The 23072-nt window shown below is 56.2% G+C and overlaps 1 protein-coding gene across 5 annotated transcripts in view; it reads left to right on the top strand.

Annotated features, from left to right (window-relative positions):
- Positions 1-2052: 2052 nt before the first annotated feature.
- PAX2 (paired box 2) overlaps positions 2053-23072 on the top strand; it is an 82892-nt gene continuing 61872 nt past the window's right edge. For 4 of the 5 annotated variants that reach the window (XM_060033610.1, XM_060033608.1, XM_060033611.1 and 1 more), the window contains exons 1-3: positions 7143-7259; positions 10764-10932; positions 11751-11948. In XM_060033610.1, the coding sequence (XP_059889593.1) occupies positions 7217-7259; positions 10764-10932; positions 11751-11948 (410 nt within the window). In that variant the 5' untranslated portion in view covers positions 7143-7216. Of the gene's footprint in view, positions 2069-7142; positions 7260-10763; positions 10933-11750; positions 11949-23072 lie in introns of those variants that run through there. The other variant, XM_060033612.1, reaches the window with a different exon arrangement.

The following is a 23072-nucleotide window of genomic DNA, read 5'->3' as shown; positions in this document are numbered from 1 at the left end:
CCCCGTGATCCCCTCTCCCCTCCCCCCCATGATCCCCTCTCCCCTCCACCCCTGTGATCCCCTCTCTCCTTCCCCCCGTGATCCCCTCTCTCCTCCCCCCCGTGATCCCCCTCTCCCCTCCCCGCCCCGTGATCCCCTCTCCCCTCCGCTCCGGTTCTTTGTCTCCGGCCAATTCGCGGCGCCGAACAGCCTGGCCCCCGCCTGGGCGGCCCTGCCCCTCGCTTCCCTGTTTGGCTGGCGGGGCTCCCCCTGCCTTCCTTACCCGCTCCCGGCTCTGGCGCGTTCTCCGCCTGCTCCTCACGTCCGCACAGCAGCTGGGAGAGGAGGCAGGGAGGGCGGGCGCGCCGCGGACGGATCCGAGAGAGTAGATTTGGTGCTTGCTCGCAACTCCGGGAAAACTCAGCCCGCCCCCTACAACTATTCCTCAGCGACGCAGAGCCGCGCGCCCTCTCCCGCGTTTGGCCCTTTCCTTTCCTTGTACATTGGCGGTGGCTATTTCGCTTCCCCTGGTCTGCCCAGCATCTGAAGTTGCGCTCCCCCTGCCCTGCACTCCGTTCCGTTTCGGGCTGCCCCATGCTACCGTCTGCCCCCTTCCTCCGCAGCCCCTTTCTTCGAGGTGACGGTGGAGGGTAGCGCTGGGGACGTTGGAGGCCCGCCGGCACTGTCTCCCTTCACCGGCCAGGTCAAGCTCAGGGCTCAGGGCCTGGCTGAGAAGGTTAATCATTACTCGCATGGACCCTCAGCCTCACTGGGACTCTCTCACCCTTGGGGAGGAAGGGAGGGGGCAGTTAGCCAGGTGGGGACCTCGGCTTGGCCTAAACCAGCCTCTTCGGTCCTTCCAGAGACAAGTGCCTTCTCTGGTCCCGCAGCGCCTTTCGCATCCCTTTCTTTTCCTCCTCTCTCCCCTCTTCCACAGCTCCCCTTGGTCAGGCCTCTCCCCGCCGTCTCATCTGCGCTCTGGCTTTGGCAGGTTGACTGCAGGTCCTGGGAGGACCAACTTTCTTTGTTTGGAACCGAACTGGACGGGATTTCCTTCCCCAAGTCTCCACCAGCGGGCCAGCTCCTCCCAACGGTTTTGGCCTACTGGCCCAAAGGCGACTGCGCCTGAGGCCACAATTAACCCGGGTGTCGCAGGGGGCGGGGTGATATTTAACTGATTCTCTAGCAGTTGCGGTGGTGCAGTGGGACAAGGGGTGCAAGAAGTGGGAGTGGAAGAGTGGCAGGAAAGAGACAGAGAGCAGAGTGATGAACATGGACAGGGTGTGGTATCGACAACGGAAAGAAAAGAAGTCTGAAAGGGAGGAACACAGAAAGGAAAGCAGTGAGGAATCCTCTAGTTACCTTTATAGGGTAGAAGTGGGATGGGAAAAACCACCCCCTGCCCCGCCTAAGTGCCCAAATCCCTCCCTTCCCTCTTTGTGGATGGTTAGGGGTTCAGAAAATTAGGCACTTATTCCTTTATCTACTATAGAAATGTTTGGTTTTTTAAACGCTTTCCTATTGGCTAGCTCCATGGAGAGGCAAGACAGGTGTAATTATCACTATTTTACAGGTAAGAAAATTGAAGCTCAAAGAGGCAAAGGGACTGTGCATGTGGAGGCTATTACTCCTTCCCTGGGCTTTGGAGTGAGTGGCCCCTTTAGCCGTGCAGAGGTCCATAAGTGTGCGTGGGGGAGGCTGTGTCCAGGAGTACCAGAGCCTCACCGGGCCTCTTGCGCCTCCCTCACCTCCTTCTAGCTTTTTCTCTGTTGGACAGAGCCCTCCACTCCTACTCTATAGATTGCTGGCCCAGTTTCTCCTGGCTTGACCATTTTTTTCTGCTCCCCAGTCGGGTGGCCCACCGGTGGCAGCCACCTGGCAGGCCCGTGCGGCTAAGAGGCCGCTTTGGTGGCCAAGTGGCTTGCATTGTCCTTTCCCCTCAAAGGAGCTGTGAAGGGCCGGCAGGTCGCTAGGACCGCATGTGAGGAGAAGCCGGGTTAAAGGAGGAGGGGCCGGGGAAGATGAAGGCGCAGCACGTGCGCCCAGCCTCCTCAGGACCAACAGACAGAGCGGGCGGGGCCAGCCGGGAGCTAGGCCCCCCGGGCTTCACGCAGGGAGCCCAAATATTGGGAACAAAAGCGGGAAAAGAGTGAGAGCGGGAGGGAGCGAGGGAGGGAGCGAGGAAGCAGAAATTAGGGGGTCTTAGATGAAAAAAAGAAAGTAGCTTTAGGGGGAATGTGCCGTGGAGTGTGAAATTGCAGCCCATGGTGCTCCATATTGTACCAGAAGCTCTTCCAAAAAAAAAAAAAAAAAAACCATCCTCCAACGTGACCAGAGGGCTAGGAAGGGGGAGGGGCGGGGAGAGAATGGGGAGGAGGAGGGGAAAGGGCCGGCCGGGCTGGAGCCGGTCAGGGCGAGCGGGAGAGGGGCCAGCGTGCGTGCGCCGGCTGCTTGGGACCTGGTCGCCGAGAGAATGCGCCCTGGGGTGCACGCCGGGACCCTGGGGCGAGTGGGCCGCAGCTGTCCCGGACTTGGATTGTCAGACAAACTTTTTTTCTTTTTCTTTTTTTCTGGTGGTGGTGACTTCCAAAACTGGGAATAATTCTGAAAAAAAAGCTTGGCTGTGGAGCTGCTGCTCTGCTCTACCCCTCCGCTCCTCCTTCCTCCGTTTCTGCTTTTCTTCCCTTTGGACTTGTTTTTCCCCCCTTGGTTCTAAACAGCTTTCCCCGCCCTGAACTTTAATGCGTTTAATTTGGTCCGCGCTGTGGGGAGCATTTCCTAGGGAGATACATTTAATTTCGGAATTTCTAATCCCCTCCCTCAGAGCCCCGGCCCTGGCTCCCCTTGCCGCTCCCCGGGAGGTGGAAGGAGTGGAAGGAGGAAGGTTGGCCCAGGCCACCAGGGAGGGGCTTGGCTGGGATGCTCTCCGGGCCCCCACCAGGCGCCCCCCCTCCCCCACCCCCTCGCGGCCCAGCCGCCTTCCTCAACTGCTCCAGGTCAGGCGCCTGGGGCCCCAGGTCAGGGCCCTGCCTGCAGAGGGTAGGCAGCCAAGACTCAGCTTTTCCTCGCCAGGGTAGAAAGCACTGGGCCAGGGAATGGGAAAACGGAAAAGGAGCAGAAGGGTCGGGCAGGGAGAGGGTGCAATCGGGGGCACCGGAAAGGGTTTACCGAGCACTTCATGCACAGCCTGCACAGAAATGCATTTGGGAGCTCAGGGTGCTAGTCGCTCTTGGCTTGCTTGGGGTGACTTTGCGTGTGTATACTGTGGAGGAGGAGAGAGCAGCTCAATGGCGACCAAGGCCTCCCGGACACCTACACCCGACAAAGCAGACGGGAGACAACTGGAGAGCCTGGTGGCCGGAGATCGTTAGAGAGGAAGGAGGCAAGGGCGGGGGTGCCCGGCGCCAGGCAAGCCTGGCAGGGAAGGGAGCGGAGAAGGTGAAGGAGCGGAGATCCACAAGGAAGATTTATTGGGCAGATCAGATGCACAGAGGCGGCTAATGAAGCAAATCCCGAGATGGGTATCAGAGCAACTCCCCAAAAGTTTATTTGCCTTTAAATTTCCGCAGCGAGGCGGGCGCCTTGTTTGAAGTGTAAATGCCCCTAGGTTGGGGGGTGGAAGGGCTGCTTTGAAAACACCAGAGAGAAAAGGTTCATTTAGAGGCAGACGGGAAAAGCAACCAACCCTGACAGGTCGGAGCCCGGGTTGTGTTTGGGGTTGGGTTGTTTTCTTTCTTTCTCTTTCTTTTCCTCTTTCCTCTTCTTTCTTCTTTCCTTTTTTCCTTTCTGGCTTTTTTCTCCTCTACTAAGACTATAGGAGAAAAAAGGGAAGAACAGGAAAGGGAGCATCAGAGGGAGAGGGCAGCACCTCTGGAGAGAAATCTGTAGGCCAGCCCTTCAGGCTGGAGCCCTGGGAGAAGGCTGAGTCTTGGCTAAAAGGGTTTCTAATCATCGGGGAGTATTGCTCTTTGATTTTCTAGACACTTGAACAGGCTGGAGCCAAGGAGGAAGCTGCCAGGGGCTGGCTTTTTGGGAGGGTGGATGTCCAGCTAATGCAGTGCTGAGGAAAGTGTCCCAGGAGCAGGGGGAGTGGGGTTCTGGAATCTCAGGGGCTACCTGGGAATTGGACTGTCACAGAAGTGTCTTCATGGGGTACATGTGTCGTATAGGTGTGTGAGTGCAACTTCCAGCACACGTTGTGCACTAAGTCCTCTTCTTTACAAAACATGAAAATCCCTCTTGCTTAGTATGTAAAAAATGCCTGTTGTCTGCACCCACACTTCTTCGTAGTATGTGTAACCTAGGGACATGTCTAGCTGATTCTAGAAAAATCTGAGTCTGTGTGTGGAGAGGGGTCCTGCCCACAGTCCAGTTTTTCCAAGAATTCAGACTCCCTAAGACAACATCCTAGACCAACATAGGGAGACCTGGAGCAAAGGGCTCCTTCGGTTCTGAGCTCCTCTCAGTAAGGACCCTTCCTCGATGTGGCCCCCTCATCCCAATTCTGGGTTAATTACCTCCCTGAAAGAAGCCCAAGGCTGTACCAGCTAATAACACCTGAGAGCCCTTTGCTCCCAGGCCCGGGAGCCTTTTCCTTTAGGCTGCCCGGAACTGTTTTCGTTTTTCGCTCCCCACACCAAGTTAGTGCGTGTTCGTGGGGTTGTGAGGCCAAAGCAAACCCGGGAGCGCCATCTGCAGGTCTCGAGAGGAAGAGACTGACCTTTGGGGCTGGACCCTGCGCCTTCCACCTACAGCCCGAGAGAACCAGCTTGGCCGCCCAAAGGAAGTGGGGGTGAGGGCTGGGAGGGAGGGGGCAGGGGGGGATTTTTCCTCCCAGAAGTTACTTCGCAGGTGGATTAAGCGGATTGGGCTCCGGAGGATCCAGGAAGGAGAGCAAATGACAGGATCCCAGCGGATCCGGCTTCCTAAAGAGTGGGAAGCTCGGAACCCTGTCGGGCTGAACCTGGCCCGAACCCCACCCGAGGATGAAGGGCGCTCTGAAAACCCAGGTGCAAGAGGCCCTGTAGGAGTTTCCTCCTGCCTGAGTTGAGCGGGTTCGGCCCCCAACCTAGCTGCCGCCTGGGCGCTGGCCAGAGGGACAGCGGCGCGAGTTCGCGGCGCTTCTGCGGGCGCCAGGGTCGGCAGGCAGGGGCTAGAGTCTCCTCGAGTACCGGCTGCAAGAGCGCAGCGCCGGCTTCCCTCAGCCGCCCTGTCGCAGACCCAGAAAGGGAGGAGGAGGGAGCGAAGGAGGGAGAGTTAAAACATCAGCTGAAGTGCCAAGATGATTTATGAGACGAGGGAAAATATTTCATAAAGATCTCCCGGATATTCTGTACTTAACCAGTTAGGAGACAAAGGGCTTCTCCTGCCTGGTGCGTGCGAGCGGACCTGAGCGAGCGAGGGAGCGAGTGCGGAGGAGGGCTGCGGAGGCTGGACCAGCTGCTCCGGCAGGAGCGGGTCCGGGCAGACCGCGCTGCGCCTCCTGCGCTTGCTCTGGATCCGCCGAGCTGGCAGCGGGCGGCGCTCAGCCTCGTTCGCAGCCTCTTCTCCCCAGCCGGGGAGAGCGAGCCGAGCCTCGGTCTCCCGCGTCCTCAGCCGTCAGCGACCAGTCGTTCTGCACTGTCTCCCCAAGCCCCCTCCCCGGACACCCGAGGGTCCAGGAGCCAAGTCCCCGGGCTCTCGCACCGTCCATTGGGTCCCACTGAGGCAGGTGGGTCCCCGCCGGAGGTCTCGATTCTAAACCGAGCGTTCTGGGCTGTCCAGACCCCGTTAGGCAAGGGGACGAGTGAAGCCCTGCGCGCAGCCGTGCGTGGGACGAGAGAGGAAAAACCGCCGGACACTTTGCCCCGGAATGAGAATTGGGGGTATGTGGGTGGGGAGTTACCTCAGGAGGGACAGACGAAAGAGAAGGACCAGAGAGAGGAAGGAAGAACGAGGGGGAACGGAAGGGAACTGAGAGCTGAGAGTAGGGGAGATAGGAGTAGGGTTGCGGACCGAGCTCGGGGCCCCGTGGCTCATGCGGGCACTGGCCAGTGGATGGCAGGGCTGGGTGAGTTGGGACTTCGAGCCGGCTTCCGAGCGTGGCGCGTTCTGCGACCCTCTGTCGTTGCCTGAATATTCATTAGACTGGCCGCTCTTTATCCTTATCTAACGTTTATCTTATCGGCGAGTTTCGTTTCTCAATGTAGTTTTAATCCCAGGCTCCCCTGCCCCCTCCCCCTGGCCCGCTCCCCTCCCCTGCCCTCCCCCTCCCTCCCCCTCCCCTCCCCCTCCCTCCCCCTCCCCCTTCACCCGTTCCTCCCTCCCTCCCTCCCTCTCTCCCTCCCTCCCTCCCTCCCGTTTCCCCCTCCCCTGCCCTCCCCTCGCCGGCACCGGAGTGACAGGCGCGGGGCCCTCCTCGCCGAAGCTCGGGGCTCCGGCGCTGGCGAATCACAGAGTGGTGGAATCTATTGCCTTTGTCTGACAAGTCATCCATCTCCCAGCGCGGGGAGAGGGAGGGGGTCTGGAGGGGGCTTTGCAGCTTTTAGAGAGACACACACCGGGAGCCGAGGCTCCAGTCTCTGGCCGAGTCTTCTCGCAAACGCAACCCACCTGGGGCCAGTCCAGTGCTGCCGGCGTCCCTCGGCTCCCTCCCTTCTTCCCTCCCTCCCGGCCCTTCGGCCGCGGCGGAGCGCGCCAGCCTTTTCCGGGGGCGGGGGCCCGGCTCGAGCTCTCCCCTCCCGAAGGCGCCCGCTCGGACATCCCGAGGATTGCTACTTCTTTGCCAACTTCGCCAACTCACCGGCACTTGGAGCGGCCCGGCTCCCCGCCCGGCGCCCTCGGGCCGCCCCTGCTCCTCGGCTACTTCGACTGCCGCCACTGGATGAAAGGGTTCCAGGGGAGCTGAGCGAGCCGTCTCCCCCGCCCAGCCTCAGCCCTGGCCGCAGCTGCCGCGCGCGCCATGCGACCCCAGGTCCCCCCGGCCCGGCCTGCCACCCCGGGGCCGTTCTGCTGACCGCCCAGCCCCGCGCCCCGACGGTGGGAAGTTCCGGGCGCTGCGGTTGCAAGCTCCGGCAGGCCCGGGAGGAGTCCCTGCGGGGAGCGCAGCGCGGCGCCCCCCCGCCCCCGAGCGCTCCGCCGCAGCCGGGAGCCCGCTCACCCCCCCACCGTCCCTCCCTTTTTTCCTCAAGTCCTGAAGTTGAGTTTGAGAGGCGACACGGCGGCGGCGGCCGCGCTGCTCCCGCTCCTCTGTCTCCCCATGGATATGCACTGCAAAGCAGACCCCTTCTCCGCGATGCACCGTGAGTACCGGCGCCCGGCTCCTGCCCCAGCTCGGGGCTCCCCGTCCCGTCCTGGTGCGGCCCTGGCTCCCCACGCCTCCAGGTCCCATCTTGGAGGCCACCCTGGCTTCTCCTGGTCACCCCTTTCGTTCTTCCTCATTTCCCGGTGTTTCTAAAGCCCCCAGTTTCTCTCCCTTCTGCCTTGTCGCTCATACTTCTTCTACCTGCCTTCATACCTCCCTGGTGCCCATCACCCTCCTTCCTTCCACCTGCTTTTTCTTAGGTAGTGGATCCACAGCCCCTGACCCTGGCTCCAACCACTCTACTCCCTGGCCACCCTCTTGACTGGAGCTGGGGGACTAATGGACAGGCAGTTTTCAGGGTTTTGTGTTGTGTTGTGTTTTCTTTATCTTCTCTCTTTCTCTCTCTCTGCCTCCCCCTCCTCCCTCCCCTCATCTCTACCTTTCTGGAACTTAGAGTGTGGTGGTCCAGGAGGAGACTCCCAGCAAGGGCAGCCTCAGTGTCAGGACAATCAGGCTGAAGAGTGTGGGGGTGGGGTGCCCCCTTCTGACCCTCAGCTCCCAGCACCTCCTGGCCCTGCCAGCCCAGCCAAGGCTTCTTGTGGGCTGGTTTGAAATACTTCCTTCCTCTTCTTTTTTTTTCCTACCTTCCATCCTACTCCTTCCCCTCTTGTCCTGGAGTTGGGAGTCTGAGATTGGCAGGACGTGGTGGTCATCTTTCTCTGCCTCTCCCTGGGAGATGCTCTAAAAACAAAGAGGGATTCCAAGAAATCGAAGTCTGTGAAAGAGCACGTAGAAGAGCCTTCCAGGCGATCCCTGGGTAGAGCAAAGCTCAGCTTCTAGTTCTGGAGGCTCCTTGCTGAGCTCCCACTCCCTGGTAAGGATGGGCCAGCCAGTAACCTGGCCAGGGGATAGGAAAAGAGGGAGAAAAGGAGTGGGGAGAACAAAAGGAAGGCAAATGCCAAAGCTGGGGAGAAAGGAGAGAGAAATCAAAACAAGGGGGAGGAAAGAAGAGCCAGAAAACAGAAAAAAAATGTTACAGGAAAAAGGAGAAGAGGAGAAAAGAAATTTAAAACTAGGAAAAGAATTATTTTAATGAAATTTGAATTTATCTAATTCTTGTCATATGTCTTTAGCTTGGAAAACAATTCAGAGGTATTTTTTGTTTGTTTTGTTTTGCCGCCTTCTTTTTTTTAAAGATAAATAGATTCTAAATAGAAAACGTCCCCTCCTCTGTAGGTTAATAATCAAGGATGATTTGTAACTTTTCACAGGGAAACTTTTTAGACCTGGCTTGGATCTGTGCTTCGGACAAGAGAGCCTAGGAGGGAGAGCTGTATTTTTCTCTAAGCATATATTTAGCGCATATATATATATATATATATGTGTGTGTGTGTGTGCTTTAAAAAATACTCCTGTGACAAAATATATTTCCCTAAATAATTTCCAAGCACAGGAAATCCGAGCCAGGGGCCTCCGGCTGCCGCGGGTTTCTGGGAGCCGAGGCTGAAATCCTGACTCCTTTTCGGAGGGAGGGGAACGGGGTACCACGCCGTCTTCGCCCAGCCCGCCGGCCTCCTGGCCCCGCTGCCTCTCTTCTCTTGCCGATTCCGCGGGGGATCTGCCGAGTCCTGGCCGCCCACTGGGTGCCACTTTGAAACCGAAAGGGTAGCAAGGCGAGCCGAAGGTGGTCGGAGGAAGGGAGAGACCGCGGCGCGGGCGGGCTGGCCGGCCAGCAGCGGCAGCCCGAGTCGGCGCCGGCGGCAGTGGTGCATTCCAGGCCCGACTCAGCGCAGGTTCTCGGCCCCAGCCCTGGACTCCCGCCGTGCCCCCTTCCCTTACCCACCCCTTAGATTGGGGTCGAGGGGCCGGGCCCGGAGCCCGAGGAGGCTGAATTATTCATCTTTAATCTGCCCGCAGCTGCCGCCTTTTTATACCGGTAACGCGAGTTCTCCCGGGGCCTAAATTATTGATGGTCGGGTTTGGAGGGAGGGGAGGGGTGAGGAGCGGGGCTAGAGGTAGGGAGCCTAGCAAGGATGAGGGGTAGAATAAGAGGCTCCGGCCTCCCCCAACCTCTAGATCAGGGGCCTCTCCCCAGGGGTTTCGCCGGCCCCTATTCTCGGTCCCCCAGAAGGGAACGGGAGAGAAGCAAGTCGGGTGCAGATGTCCCCGCTTTCTCCGAAAGTCGCCTGAGGCTAGCAGGACAGGGACTGCAGGTTGCTGGCCCGGTCGGGTCGGACTCTGCCGCTAGAACTCTCTGCGGTTAGATTGCTCAGTAACTGCGGCTGCAGGTTGATGGCTTTGGGTGCAGGATTTCTAGACTCCTGTCAGCCAGGGAGAATGGGGCGCCAGGCAGCGTCCTCAGGCCTGGCATCCGGCGACCACCTCGGCTCCGAGGTTGGGAGCCTGCGCTGGAGTCTGGTTGGAGACCCAGCACCCTCCTCTTGCCCAGGAGAGCAAACGCCGTTACTGCCCGGTTTCCCGAGTGGCTGCGGAGGTCTAAAAGGTCAGATGGACACGAGCTGGCTCGGGCTGGCTGCACAGGGTGCCCCGTGCGCCTTCAGCCCGCCTGAGCTACCTGTACCGTGCGTCCTGAGCGAGGCCGTGGGCCCCAAGCCTAGCGCAGCGCGGCAGGCGGACGAACCCAAGCAGTCTGCGTTCTGTGGCTGCTACCCCGGCACCTTGCCGCTTTCCACTGCCTCCCCGTCTCCGAGCGCAGCAGATTCTGGGCCCCTGCCTCTTCAGCCTTCCCTCCTCCACTTGGCTTTCTTTGAACTTTAAACACTACAGAGGCGAAGGGGAAATATGGCTCCCCAAATATCTAAAGATAGAAAACATAAAGGAAAGAAAAGCTCCCCATCAGAAAACAAAACAAAACAAAAACACAGGGAAAGAGGCAGGAAAACTCTAACTCCAATTAAAAATAAATACAAAGAAAGAGGTAGGGAGCAAAAGGGGGGATGTCAGGGACTTAGGCCCCCTCTGTGCTTGGAGTCCTTATGTACAGAGTCAACCGGACCCAAACACCCCAGAATCATCCGCCTCCAAGCAGGCTCCTACAACTCCCTCTTGCCTGCGGCTCAGGCGGGATTCCGCACCGCTCCGGTTCCGTCCTCCGCCCGGCCCTTCCTGTCCTCTCTTCCCTACATTTTTTCCTGCTGGCATTAATTCCCACTGTGCTGTTTTTCTCCCCCTCTTCCCTTTTTTTCCCTCTCTCCCTGCTTCCCCATTCCTTCCCTCACTTTCTCCCTGGCATAGCACCGGTCTTAGAGCCGTTCTTTCCCAGCCCTCCGCCCAGCATCTGCGCTTCCGCGTTTCTGCAGCTCCGCAGATTCCAGCCCCTAATCCTCTGCATTGTGGTCGGCAGCCTTCGTTCTCCCGCGAGTCCGGGAACATGCCCTTCCGCCCTGCCTGCTCCCTTTGCACGTCCTGGGTCGCGGACCCTGACTAATGGCCGGTCCCTGCTGTGTGTGGGGTGTTGTTTTTTTTTCTTGTCTTTCCCCAGCAGGGCACGGGGGTGTGAACCAGCTTGGGGGGGTGTTTGTGAATGGCAGGCCCCTGCCCGACGTGGTGAGGCAGCGCATCGTGGAGCTGGCCCACCAGGGTGTGCGACCCTGCGACATCTCCCGGCAGCTGCGGGTCAGCCACGGCTGTGTCAGCAAAATCCTGGGCAGGTGAGGGCCTCGGAGCTGCCCCTGGTAGCTGCCCTGTCTCCTTTCCTGTTTGGATAGCCCTGGGTCTCCAGCTGAGGGCTTGGCTAAGTCGAGGTCGCCAGTGGGAGAGGGAGGTTCCTGACTGGGGCTATCTGGAGAGCTGCTCCTTTTGGAGAGGGCACTCAGGTGGTGACTGTGGCCCCAGAAGCGAGGTTGGAGCAGGGCCATCCAGCACCTGCCCCGCTCCAGGGTCCTCACTGGGAGATAGCCTGATTCCAGTCTTCAGAAACGGAAGGACAGCCCTTCCCTTTGGAAGGGAGGGTTGAAGGATAGCCTGATTCCAGTCTTCAGAAGCGGAAGGACAGCTCTTCCCTTTGGAAGGGAGGGTTGGAGGAATAGGGTGGAAGGTAAAAATGGGTCCCTGAGAAGAGAAAAATCAGCTTGGGGAGGTAGAAGGTTGGTCCTGGTTCCCATAGGGTCCCTATGCTCTGTGGGAAAGGTCTGGAGGCCTCCAAGTACTGTCCCCCCCACCCCACCCCGCTCTTCCCAAATGAGGGGCCGGGCTTCCACTCCCAGGGGCATTGATTCCAGCTGCTGTGCGTGCAGCCTTTGGTATGGCCACCTCCAGGGAGGGAGCGCCCCTGGTGTCCCTCCCCTCATCCTCCAGTGCGTCCCTGCCCTAGCCAAGTGGACTCTGGAAGCCGGTTCAGACACTCTGGGCCTTTTCCCTCCGTGCCACTGCCTCAGGCAGGAGAGTGGCTCAGCGGCTCCGGCGCCTGCAGCGCCCTGTCCCTGCCACCACCCGCTTCTCGCTGACCCCGCCGGTCTTCCCGGCGCAGGTACTACGAGACCGGCAGCATCAAGCCCGGAGTGATCGGCGGCTCCAAGCCCAAAGTGGCAACACCCAAAGTTGTGGACAAGATTGCTGAATACAAGCGACAGAACCCGACTATGTTCGCTTGGGAGATCCGGGACCGGCTCCTGGCGGAGGGCATCTGTGACAATGACACAGTGCCCAGCGTCTCTTCCATCAACAGGTGAGCAAGCCACGCCGGGCTGCAGGGTGGGGCTCCAGCTCCTAGCTCCTGCCCACCAGGGCTTCCCCTAGCACCGGTCTCCGTTCTTTCTTCGGCCTCTGCCTGCCCTTGCTCCTGCTCCCAGCTCCCAGGTCCTTTGGGCAGGGAGAGGGGACCTGGGAGGCAGAGAGATAGACAGACAGACAAGGCTGTCTCCAGCTCAGGGCTGGGTATTCCCTGCCAGGCTTCTCCCGCTGGCGTCCTGGAAATGAATCCAAGTGTTTGTGGTAATTAAGACTCCAAGATTACGCGCCTCGGTATCTAGAGACAATCACAGCCCACAGCCGAAGCCTTTAAAATGACCAGTGTCTATTCATCGCCTCCAAACAGACTTCCCTTTCTAAAGGCATGCTCCCTTCCGCAGGGGCAGCCGCCTGTCCTGGCTCCCCCGCCATCCCTGCTGACTCCCACAAAGCTGGCCTCCCGGGAGCCCAGGACTTGCTAGCCAGCTCCTCACAAATTTCCGGCCTGTTACCACCAGTATCCAGGCCTGCAGAGCAAACGCCAACCACCGGTCAGCCATTGGCAGGGAGTAGAGGAACTAGACCTGGAGTGGGATGCCAGGTCAGCAGGGAGAGCTCTGGACCCTGAGACTGAACCTTACGAGATGCCTCCAACCACCTAGAGTACCTACGTCCAGACCTAAGTCTGCACTGATGACAGGCTCAGGCACAGGGGGACAACTCAGGCTGGATTCAGCTCGACATATAGTAGCACAAGATAGTCAGTCTCCCAATCTCTGAGCCACTCCAGTGTGCTCTCTGGGACCCATGCACACTCCATGTATGTACCCCCCGCCCCCGGCCAGTGTACACATGTGGCAGGTACAGCACATAACAAGAGCACTTGGACATGGGAACCCAAGATGGCTTTCCCATCACAGAGCTGTACAACCTGATGTCAGCAGAGACCCTGTGCAAATTCCAGACAGCCTTGGCCAGCTTTTCTACCCCCGCCCCGCGCATTGTAGGGCAACGCCCCAAATGAGAAGAAGGCTGAGGGTTTCATACCCTTGTTTTTCTTTACACTCTTCATAGGCTCATTATCAGGACAAGTAATAATTCAGCTGGTGCCTTTTTCTGAAACTGGCATCGCGTATCAAGGGTTTTTTTTTTTAATATTTTGCAAATGAAATGGAATTATCCCAAGTCATGCTGAAAACAGCAGGTAAAATTAGCTGGTAGAATGTACCTTGGCTAAAGAAGATTCCCTCTGCCACACTCGTGCTGTAACGTACTGCGAGGCGACCCCAGAAATTATCCCAGTGTGTGCCATCTGTATAAAATGGTTATTCAGTTATGAACAGGGTACCATAATACTGATCAGCTAATTATACACCGTCCGAAAATTCTCCAGCTCCCTGGGCCTGGCTCAGCTAAGTATTGAGAGCATAGTGGTTTGACATTCAGATACCTTCCAAAGGAGCTGGAGAAATTCTCCTGGTGGTTTGGGAGAGGAATGAGTCTTTTGCATTTAAAAGCCAGAGGAGGAAGCTGGGGAAGCTTTGGGGCTGGGGCAGGAGTGGCGGTGAGGGATGGGAAGGGGCCAAAGCATTGTCTCCTCTCAGCCTCTAGGCTGGCTACTGGTCTTGGGAGTGAGTTGGAGCCGAGGTCTTGGGAGGAGAGCAGCCCTGCTGAGGAGCAATGTTGCTGGGACTGGGTGCTGGTGTTCTGGAGAACATTTGGTAGAAATCTTGTTGTTGTGATAGAATTTGCAAGCCGGTGGAGGAACCCAAGATATGTTCGGTCAAAGGCAATGTGCTTCTCTTGATGTGTGGAGGATTGGAGCAATCAAGGCAGGTGTGGTGGCAGCGCCCCTTGCCTAGCACTCTGTCTAGCACCCCTTCCCCCCCTCCCCAACATATACCCCTCACTGGCCGAGATGTTTTGGGAAGCTGGCTTATACAAAAGTTGGGGAATACTCTCATCCTGACAAGCCACGGAGAGCAGGGGACGTGTGACCCCAGGATCAAGCTCCAGAGGCCTTGAGGTGCGCTCACCAGAACTGAGAGAAAGTAGAAGAGTGAGCTACTAGTGGGATGAGAGTGGGAGAAAGAACGGCTTCAGCTTGACAGCTCTGACAGCAGAATTTGCTCAGCACGGAGCCCTATCACCTGAGGGGCACGGAGGCTACCTTTGGGTGTGGGAAAATAGCCATCTGTGGACAGGTGTTGCTGGAGATGACAAGGGAGTGGGAGGAGAACGGGGAAGCCACCGGCAGCATGGGCAGCCAGCCCTGGGTCTGCAGCTAGGCTTCCTGGCTTGCTTTGTCAACAAGGCACAGTCAGGGTATTCTTGATTTTGCTTTGGGACAGAATACTACCGTGACTCATACTTTGGAAAGAATTCTGGGGGCTTCCCAGTGTGCTGCCGATTCAGGACTGGAGGGATGCATCTGGGCCCGTGCCCTTAGTGTCATCCCTCGAGGTGCTTTGCTCTGAAAGGGAGGGTTTATCTGAGATGCGTTGCTTCAACCCTAAAACCTGCTGAAAGCGGGATTTCTGCTGGCGCTGCTGATGCCAGGAACTTTGTGAAATCTCACTTGCTGTAAGGAAGAGCCTACAGATTTTCCTCTGTGTAGAAAGTGTGACGCATTGGGGACCGGGGGGTTCTTGAGTTTAGCGCTTTACTGTTGGTGAGGTGCCCACTTGCGTTGGGTACTTTATAACCCTCATGGTAAGAATGTGCCCGTGCCGGCCGTCGGCAAGAAAGGAAATCCACACATGCTTATCCACCTGAGCCAAATCATGAGGGTTTTCACCTTCTCCTCCCCAAACAGATGCTGTTGCCACACTTGAAATATACTGTTATGGTTATAAACTAAATTGCTTTTCATGCTTTAAAAATGGTTTGGGCTTTTTCTGATCCTGTCGCGATAAAGGCTTGGACCTCCAGCCCGCATTCTCCATTGGCAAATCCTCATAGAAATACCTCTCTGAGCCAATGGAGTAGGTCAGAGAGGCCTCCCAACCTCACCCTCACCCCAGAGACCACCGTCAAAAATCCGGAGGGTTGACTAGATTGCTTAGCGTGCGGAATTTATTTGAATGACTCTCAATATTGGGTTACTGATCGCTGAGCCTGGAGTTGCCAGCTCTCCAGCTTGTACACCACTGCTGTAGAGGGCGGGTGTTTATAAACAGGTGACTTGAGATTGAAACCTGGTGTGGGAAGTGGCCCGGAGGGGGGAGGAGATGGAGGGAGATCCAAGCTGCTGAAAGGGAAACAGCCACCTAGTTACGTTGCTGAGCAATTGGCTGGGCAGGAAGGATTTTCCTGATTATATGCCAGAGTCTTCAGGTTTGTCTGTTGCTCTGGGCAGGGAATATAGCTCCTTTGAAGGCACAGGCGCAAACTCCAGATACAGTCTAGGGTTACTGAAGATCCCCTGAGGGCACTGTCTTGGACTGAGCTGGCAAGGAGGCCCTGGCTCGCTTAACTTTTTCAGCCTGCCCTATACTCTTTGGGATCAAGGCACTCTCAGCTCCTAGATCCTTGGAGTGGACCCTCCCAGAGTCAATTTCCCCCCATCACCTGCTACCCACACACTCTCTTAGCCTGTTGGGCTCTAAGTGAGCATATTTACTCTCCTAGCAGTGGCAGCACTGGCTTCAAGAAGGCGCCAGCCCCAGGGCTGTTGAACAGCTCCGTCTCGTGTCATCTGCAGCTCTTCGTTGGAAATCTGGCACTGGGGTGACAGTGGCCTAGCTGTTCATTCAAAGGCCTTTCCAAGTAAGCTGGGAGCCACTCATCCCAGCCAAGGGAATGCTGAAGACATGTTCACGGTGGGGGTCTGTGTCCCTTTCTCAGACACAGGTTCTAGAACATTGCACATTTGACTCTTGGACCGGGCTTGGCACAAAGCTGGCCCAGAGAGGCAGCGCTGCCTGCCCATCTCCGTACCCTTGCAGTTGTTTGGTGGTCAGGGCTGTTGGTCTAGTGGCAAAGAGCCAAGGCAAGTTGGTAGGTTAAGAAGAAGACTTCTCCCCACAGAGGAAAGGGAAAAGTAAGGATAGAGAACTTGCTTTCTGTGGCCCTGGGCCTACTGGATCAGGCCGCCTGTAGTGGACAGACATGCCAGTTTCTGTCTGAAAAGCCTTTCTCACCTGTCCTTCCCCAGAGAGCATCTCCTGCTGCTGAGGCTGCCCGTCGTTAGAATAATGTGTGAAATAGTCATGACTGCTGGCCTTCTTATTTCTTAAAATGAGCTGAGTTGTCCCCCTGAAAAGCCATTTTTGCTCCCTTCGTTATTTTAGACTTCTTGGCCAGCAATTGTATCGGCCTGTTTCCCTGCGGCCAGGCTCCGAGTGGGCGGGCAGGCCACAAAATGGCTTTCAGGTGAGAGCAATGGCTGGTTGCCCTGAGTTCTTACCTCCACTGGCAACTCTAGGAAAGAGGAAGGCAGGAGGGGTTGTCCCTAACGAAAGCTCCAGGTGGGTTTTGGAGGGTGATGCAAAGAGGAAACAAGAGGGGAAAACCCTAAATAAATAAATAAAGTGTGACCAACGATTCTGAGAACTCAATAAAACAATCACATCAAATATGAAGAGGCATAAATCTTGTATCTGCACAGGTAACCTACTCAATTGCTTTTATTATAGCTCAGGCTGCCTCCATTTATTACCGTCCACAGTCTGGGCAAAGGAGGTTGCGTGGAGGGTGGTCTCCAGTGCAATCCTACACCCCAAGAGGCAACAATCAGCCCATACAGCCAGGGATTTCGATGGGAGCTCGGGAAGGGCCCATTTGTCTGCATGAAAACCAATCAATAACTCTGTAACCAGAGCCCTTGTCACAGGGAAATGGACAACACAACAGTTCAATACAGGGGCCACGGGGGGAATTAACCAAGTGGAGATGGGGCCAGGCAGGAGCAGCCCCTAGAGAAGGGAAACGGGGTGCCTGGAGAAGAGAATATTGGGGAGGGGGGGAGATGGGGCAATGGCTTTGTGTGCATATTGGCACAAGGTGGGAATTATTGTGCAAAGTAGATCCAGGGCACCAGAGGCACCGTTGGAAGTTGGGGTGGTAGGGAGCAGTTGGGAAGTGGGCTTGTTCCAGTACCCATGGGATAGTGTGGTTGTATGTGTGATGGCGTGTGTTGTGGACAAGAATATTATGCTTCCATAGAAAGAATCGCGGTAGTAGTAACTGGTGCAGAAGATGAATCAAACCCCACTACACCAGAGCCTGCACGCTGAAAAGGGGGCTCCCTCTGAGCCCACAAAGGAGCGCCTTAAACCAGGGGCTCCATTGTCTGCCCCCAGCTCCCTAGACCTTCAGCTCCAGCTACTCTGCAACTTTGCCTCTTAAAGTTCAGGTCCATCCTTGGCCCTTCCTCGTTGCTGCCTGGAGTTGGAATTCTTATATTAAGAGGAAACTGTATGCTGGAAAGAATTCCTTTCTCACTTCCTGTTCTTTAAAAGAATTCAGTAAAGGGTGTGAACGTGGCCTGCCACTTCTCTGAATCCCTGCTGTTTCATCTCAGCAACCCCACCCCCAGGTCAGATTCTCGGAGGGCAAGTTTCTTGCATTCAAGTTCAGATTCATGCAGGGGAAGCTATGCCCAGTGCTGCTCACCCAGCCACGTGGGTGAGCCTAGAGAAGAGAGAAGGGGCCCTGATAAGTCTGAGGAGTGGGCAGCGGTCTCACAACCAATGCCCTAGTAACAAGTGAAATATTAAACGGGTGGAGAATTAAATCGCTGCGGGTTTATCTGTCTACCACTAAACTACTGGGTTGAAATGTTTTTCTCCTGTTGAGCAAGTTGTTTGTTTTGGTCCTCTAAAGGCGCAGCTTGACTCGATTCATGATGGTTTGTGGGCACAGAGATTGATGTCTTCAGGGCGTGTGGATTTGTGTGTGTTTGTGCCTACCTGCGTCTGCTCTTAGGTAAATGGGCTCTGAGGCCAAGAGGAGGAAAAAGAGGAAGACCTGCAGTCACAGACAAAGGCTGGACACCTTGTCCTTGGGACCATCAGGTCAATCAGTGAGGCAGTCATTGGGCCCTTGGGCAGCAATAATAGGGCTGGGTTGGAGGGTTCTCATTTCACAATTTGGGAAAATTGGGGCCAAATTTTTCTTCAATTTTTATTTGCACTGTAACACTCCATAGTCTAGTTAGGCCCCAGTTAGAGGGGCTTTGCTGCAGCGATGCTGCCTTTGTGATAGAGAGCTGTGTGATCCACTGTCCATCTTCAGTTCAACACTTGAGTCCCAGCCCCGTTGGCAGAACTAGTTAGAGACCAACTGCATAAGCAGCCAGGAAGATGGCCTTCCTGGTGTGCCCCCTTCCTGCAGGGTTCCGGTGCAGTGGCCCACCAAGGGACCTGCGGGTCCCCCAGCAGGAGGCATGTCAGCAGCACTGGGACACGGTCATTGTCAGAGCTCTCCCAACGGCCAGGCCCCAGGCTCAGCCTCCAAATCCTTCCCCAGTAATCCAGGTGCCAGGGAAATAAGGAAGAAGCTGGGTGCAAGGAACACGTAACTGGGAACTAGAGAAGGCTTGGACACCAGACCAAGTAGAGCATGATGGCAGAGGCAGAGGCCTGCGGTCTCCTGGGGAGGGCTGGGCATAGGGGAGCTGTCGAGGGTGTAGGAAACCAGAAGAGGATGACCTGGGACTGGAAAAGAAGAAGCAAGGGTCTGTGTAGACCTGGGAACTCTCAGGTAGGAGGGGAAGTCATGTAGGAGGGAGACGCGAGAGACCATGGAGCCAGGCTCGTCTTGTAGTTCATCCTCACCAACCACAAAAATAACTGGACTCTTTATTTCAGTTTTTGAGAGATAATATAAGAAGAAGATATTTTGTGTTTTTCATGCGAGAGAGAGACAGGCAGAGTCGTTGGCATCCTAGAGAGGTTCGGGTTTGTTGTAGGCTGTAGGGGGAGGAAAGTAGTGCCCCAAAGTCCAGACTGGTGAGAATGTGTTAGTGGAGCTGCCGTGTGGCTGCCGGGGGTCGTGAGCACAGAGGCCTCCAGGACCCCGGCGGGGAAGGTTAGCAGGAGAACCTACGATGCTGAGACAGAGGTGGTGAGAACTGAACAAACAGGAGCTGGAGTGCACAGGCCCAGCCTAGAGGCACTGAGATTTCGTTTTTTAAAACTCTGTGCTGGGGCTTCCCTGGTGGCTCAGTGGTTGAGAGTCCGCCTGCCGATGCAGGGGACACAGTTTCGTGCCCCGGTCTGGGAAGATCCCACATGCCGCGGAGCCCGTGAGCTCCCACATGGGCCTGTGAGCCATGGCCGCTGAGCCTGCGCGTCCGGAGCCTGTGCTCCGAGGCGGGAGAGGCCACAGCAGTGAGAGGCCTGCATACTGCAAAAACAAAACAAAACAAAAAAACTCTGTGCTGGTTAAATAAAACACATCTCCAGGCCTGATTCAGTTCATGGGCCAGCGGTCTGCAGCCCCTGGTCTGTGTAACTGCCCATAACTTATCTCTCTGCTTCAGACCAGAGCAGTAATCTCAGTGCAGGTACAGGGGAATGTGACATTTCCGAAGCCCCCGAGGAAGGGAAGTGGGGGTGAGGTGTAACTCCCCACAGCTAGAGGAGGGGAGGGGGAGATGCACATGGAAAGGGAAGGACAAAAGTAAGGATGAGGAGGAAGCGTGAGGAAGGAGGTGATGAGGGGGAGAGGTGAAAAGCAGAGTCCTGGGAGCTGGGACGGGCTTGCCTGGGAACGGAGCATGTGAAAAGGTTGCAGGGAACCAGAGCTCTGGGCGGCTGGTACAGCAGGCTGGTGGGGCTGCCTCTCAGAAGGTTATTAAGGAGAAAAGGGGAGGCCAGCCAGGGAGGAGAAAGGTGGCAGAGCAAAGGAAGTGGCATGGGAGGTCAAGTCGCAAGACCTGGAGCCCACGGTCACCCGTACCACGCAGAGCACCGCAAAGCAGGCCGGCAGTGGATGTGGCGCTGCTGCAGTGCAGTCGCTCAAGCCTGGTGCCTGGCAGAAGGGAGAGTGGGAGAGAGGCCAAGAGGAAGGGAGGGAGGGCCCCGCTTCCTGGGTGTTCCAGGTTAGAGCCCCCTCCACCCAGGAGCCTCTGGCCACTTTGCTCCGGACTCCCTCCTCTGCCTGCCTTCAGCCTGCCATGCACTCCTCTGCAGTGAGCTCCCTCTGCAGCCATCCAGAAACAGAGGAAGCCAGAGGACGTGCCGGGTGGCTCCTGGCAGCTCCTGGCAGGAGGAGGAGAAAGGGCTGTGAGACAGGGCAGCAGGCTGCAAGAGGAATTGTACCCACGTTGTAGGCACAGTCGGGTCAGGAAATAGAAGGACTCAGACGACTTGGAGAGGGCAGGAGGGCGAGAAGGGAGAGCAGCAGGGGCCCTGGAGCTTGAACAAATGGGCGTGAGCACTGGGGCGGCTGCCCCTGGTCCACATGCTCCCTTGTGGCCCGAGGGTATTTGCTGGGCTGGTGAAGGAAGCCAAAGGCAACCAGGAGCCTCGTGGACAGCATCTGGCCTGACAGGCCACAGAGATGGTCAGGGAGGAGGCCCTCATTCTGCCCTTTATCCTGTGACCTTTGGTTCTAATTCTAGAGGACAAGATGGTGCCCGCCCCTTATGTGTGGTACCGAGAGGGGTTGGTGCCTCTGTGTTGGGAGCCTCCGTGTGGCTCTGTTTGGGGAAGAGTGTGTGGGTTCATGGTATCTGGCTGAGCCTGGCATTCAGGCCCTAGGAAGCTGTCTAAATGGCCCTGGCATTACAGGGAGCTCTTAAAAGTCGTCCGTCTTGTCCAGCGAACAACGGCAAACTGGTAGCTGGCCATTCAGAGGGCTGAAGGCATCTTTTGGTCCCAGGATGAAAGCATCTGCCGTCACTGGGATGGCCCGCCTGTTCGAGGTGCTGGCACATGTTATCTGGAAAGCCTGGGGTTGAATGGATGGTCAGCGTCCCAGTGGTGGATGAGTGGGGGTCCTGTCAGGTGCACAGAGGGTCCCAACTCGTTTAGTCTGGTGCAGGCACATGTGCACTTGCTCTGCTAGAGGCGAGGGTGCAGAGCTGTGTGCAATGCCGGGGTGGCACATGTGTGTGGCATGCTGCTAGGAAAACTGGCAGCAGCTGTTTGGCTTGTGTCTGCTGAGGTCCTCATAGGGAGTGTGCACTTAGGTAGGGACAAATGTCAAGCTATTTTCTCTCTTATCATCTGCAGAGTGCATACCTCCCCTCCCTCTCCACATCCCTTATCCTTTCTTTTCTCTCTCTCCTCCTCATCATTACCCAGGTTAGATGGTTTGGGTTAGGAGGCCAATTAAGGAAGAGTGAAGAGAATTTAAGATAAGGAAGGCCATCCTTCCTCTAGGGACCAGAAGAGGTATTGTGTTCCCCCCACTCCGCTCTGCTTCCCGGAGGAGCTGACACCAGGACAGGCGGCCTTCCCACGGGCTGGGACGGGGAGAGCCAGAGAAACGGGGGTGTCTCCAGACTTGAGACTTGGGCTTCTTTCCCTGGTCACCCCGGGCCTGGGAAGGAAAGTCTAAGAGAGCCCAGGATGGGGGAGAAAAAAGGGTAGAAAAGAGATGGCCAAAGACAGAAGGTGAGAAGCAAGAGCCAGCTGTGTTGACACCAACCAGCCCCAGATAAAGCCTGGTTTTGGCCACAGAAATGGATCGGCTGTGTGTTGGGAAGGTGGGGGGAGGGGTGTCTTTTTTTTTTTTTTTCTTTAGGGAAGAGGCTCTGAAGTCTTTTAGCCAGTCCTCTGGGCTGACCACTCAGCTCTTTGCAGAGGGTACAGCCCTCCTAGAAATCGTGTTCGCCCTCACTCTCACACCCTCTGACCTCCCATCCCAGCACACATTTGTCTCTTCAAAGCCAAGTTAAAGGGAAGTGAGGGTGGGGGAAGAGGCCCCAGGAAGACAGCTTGGAGGGCAGTGCAGACTCCTCAGGAGATGACCTCCCAGGTTAGGTACAAAAAAAGTTGAGAGAAATTCATTTCATGGCCAGTGGCTACTTTAAAAAGGCGATTCCAGCATACGAATGTGATAAATGTTAACTGAGCATTAATCGCATTAAAGAGGGCCCTATAAACTTTTCATTTCTAATTAAATTCGTCCAGTGATGCTGCCCAAGCGAGTACTCTGGGCCTTTGTTTATGTGGAAAATTAAAATGCAAATACAATGGGATTTATTTCCTGGAGTGGAGTGATGGGCTGGCCCCCTGGCTACTGGTCTCCAGGCCTGTCAGGCCAGGTAACTGCTTCTTTGGAGGTTCTGTCCCCCTTGGGACACATTCTGGTGTGAAAGGAGAGGCCAGAGTTCAAGGTCAAACAGAGTTAGAAATAGAGGAGAAGGTGTGGAAAGAATTGAAAAAAAGTAGAAAAAGACAACAGATGGCCCAGAAATAGAGAGAGAGGCATTGTCCTGGCTTCCTACCCTCCTCCTCAAACTCCCACCTCTAGGAGAAGGGACCCCAGACCTTGCTTGTGAGTAATGCCACCACAAGCCTCCCCTGCAGTTCAGGGAAGAAGGGTGGATGTGGGAGGGAGAGTTTGGAGAAGCAGCCCTGCCAGGCATATGTGGGCTTGCTCCGCAAAGAACCGAGTGGTCATCAGCACAGAGGACCCAGGGCCTGGATTTATCTCCAGCAGTTTGAGGGTCGGCTGCTGTCCGCATAATGGCTTCACTGGGCTTTTCCTGCCAGTGCCAAGCAGCATTGACACAGGGCAGTGGAGCATAGATGCTCAAACTGAGGACGCTGTGCATGCACGCCCGCACGCACGCAGCCTTCTCGAACGTAGAGAGAGCCGATCGCTCATGAGAATAAACAAATGTCCCTTGCAGGGAGTCCTTTAGTGCCGTGATCCCTCTGATAAAAGTGGTAACTCTAAATGCTATTGAATGGAACGATCTAAAGTTCCTATTTACCAAAATGTAAATTAAGCTGAGTGGAGAGAAAACCTGGGCAAGAAAAATCATTTGGGTTTATCAGTAGAGGAACTGAAAGATCGCTGTGCTGCACTATGGCTAGGGAAGTTGTAAATAGCATTAAAAAGTAGAGAGGGAAAGAAAATGGAGGTAGGAGAGATGATAAAAGGCAGAGCACTAAATCACAAACAGGGGTACATGGACAAAGGCGCAAACCAGACTTATGCC

The sequence above is a fragment of the Delphinus delphis genome, chromosome 16, assembly GCF_949987515.2.
Source record: "Delphinus delphis chromosome 16, mDelDel1.2, whole genome shotgun sequence".
Classification (NCBI taxonomy): domain Eukaryota; kingdom Metazoa; phylum Chordata; class Mammalia; order Artiodactyla; family Delphinidae; genus Delphinus; species Delphinus delphis.
Note: the sequence above shows the minus strand (reverse complement) of the source record. Positions and strands in the feature narration are given on the sequence as shown.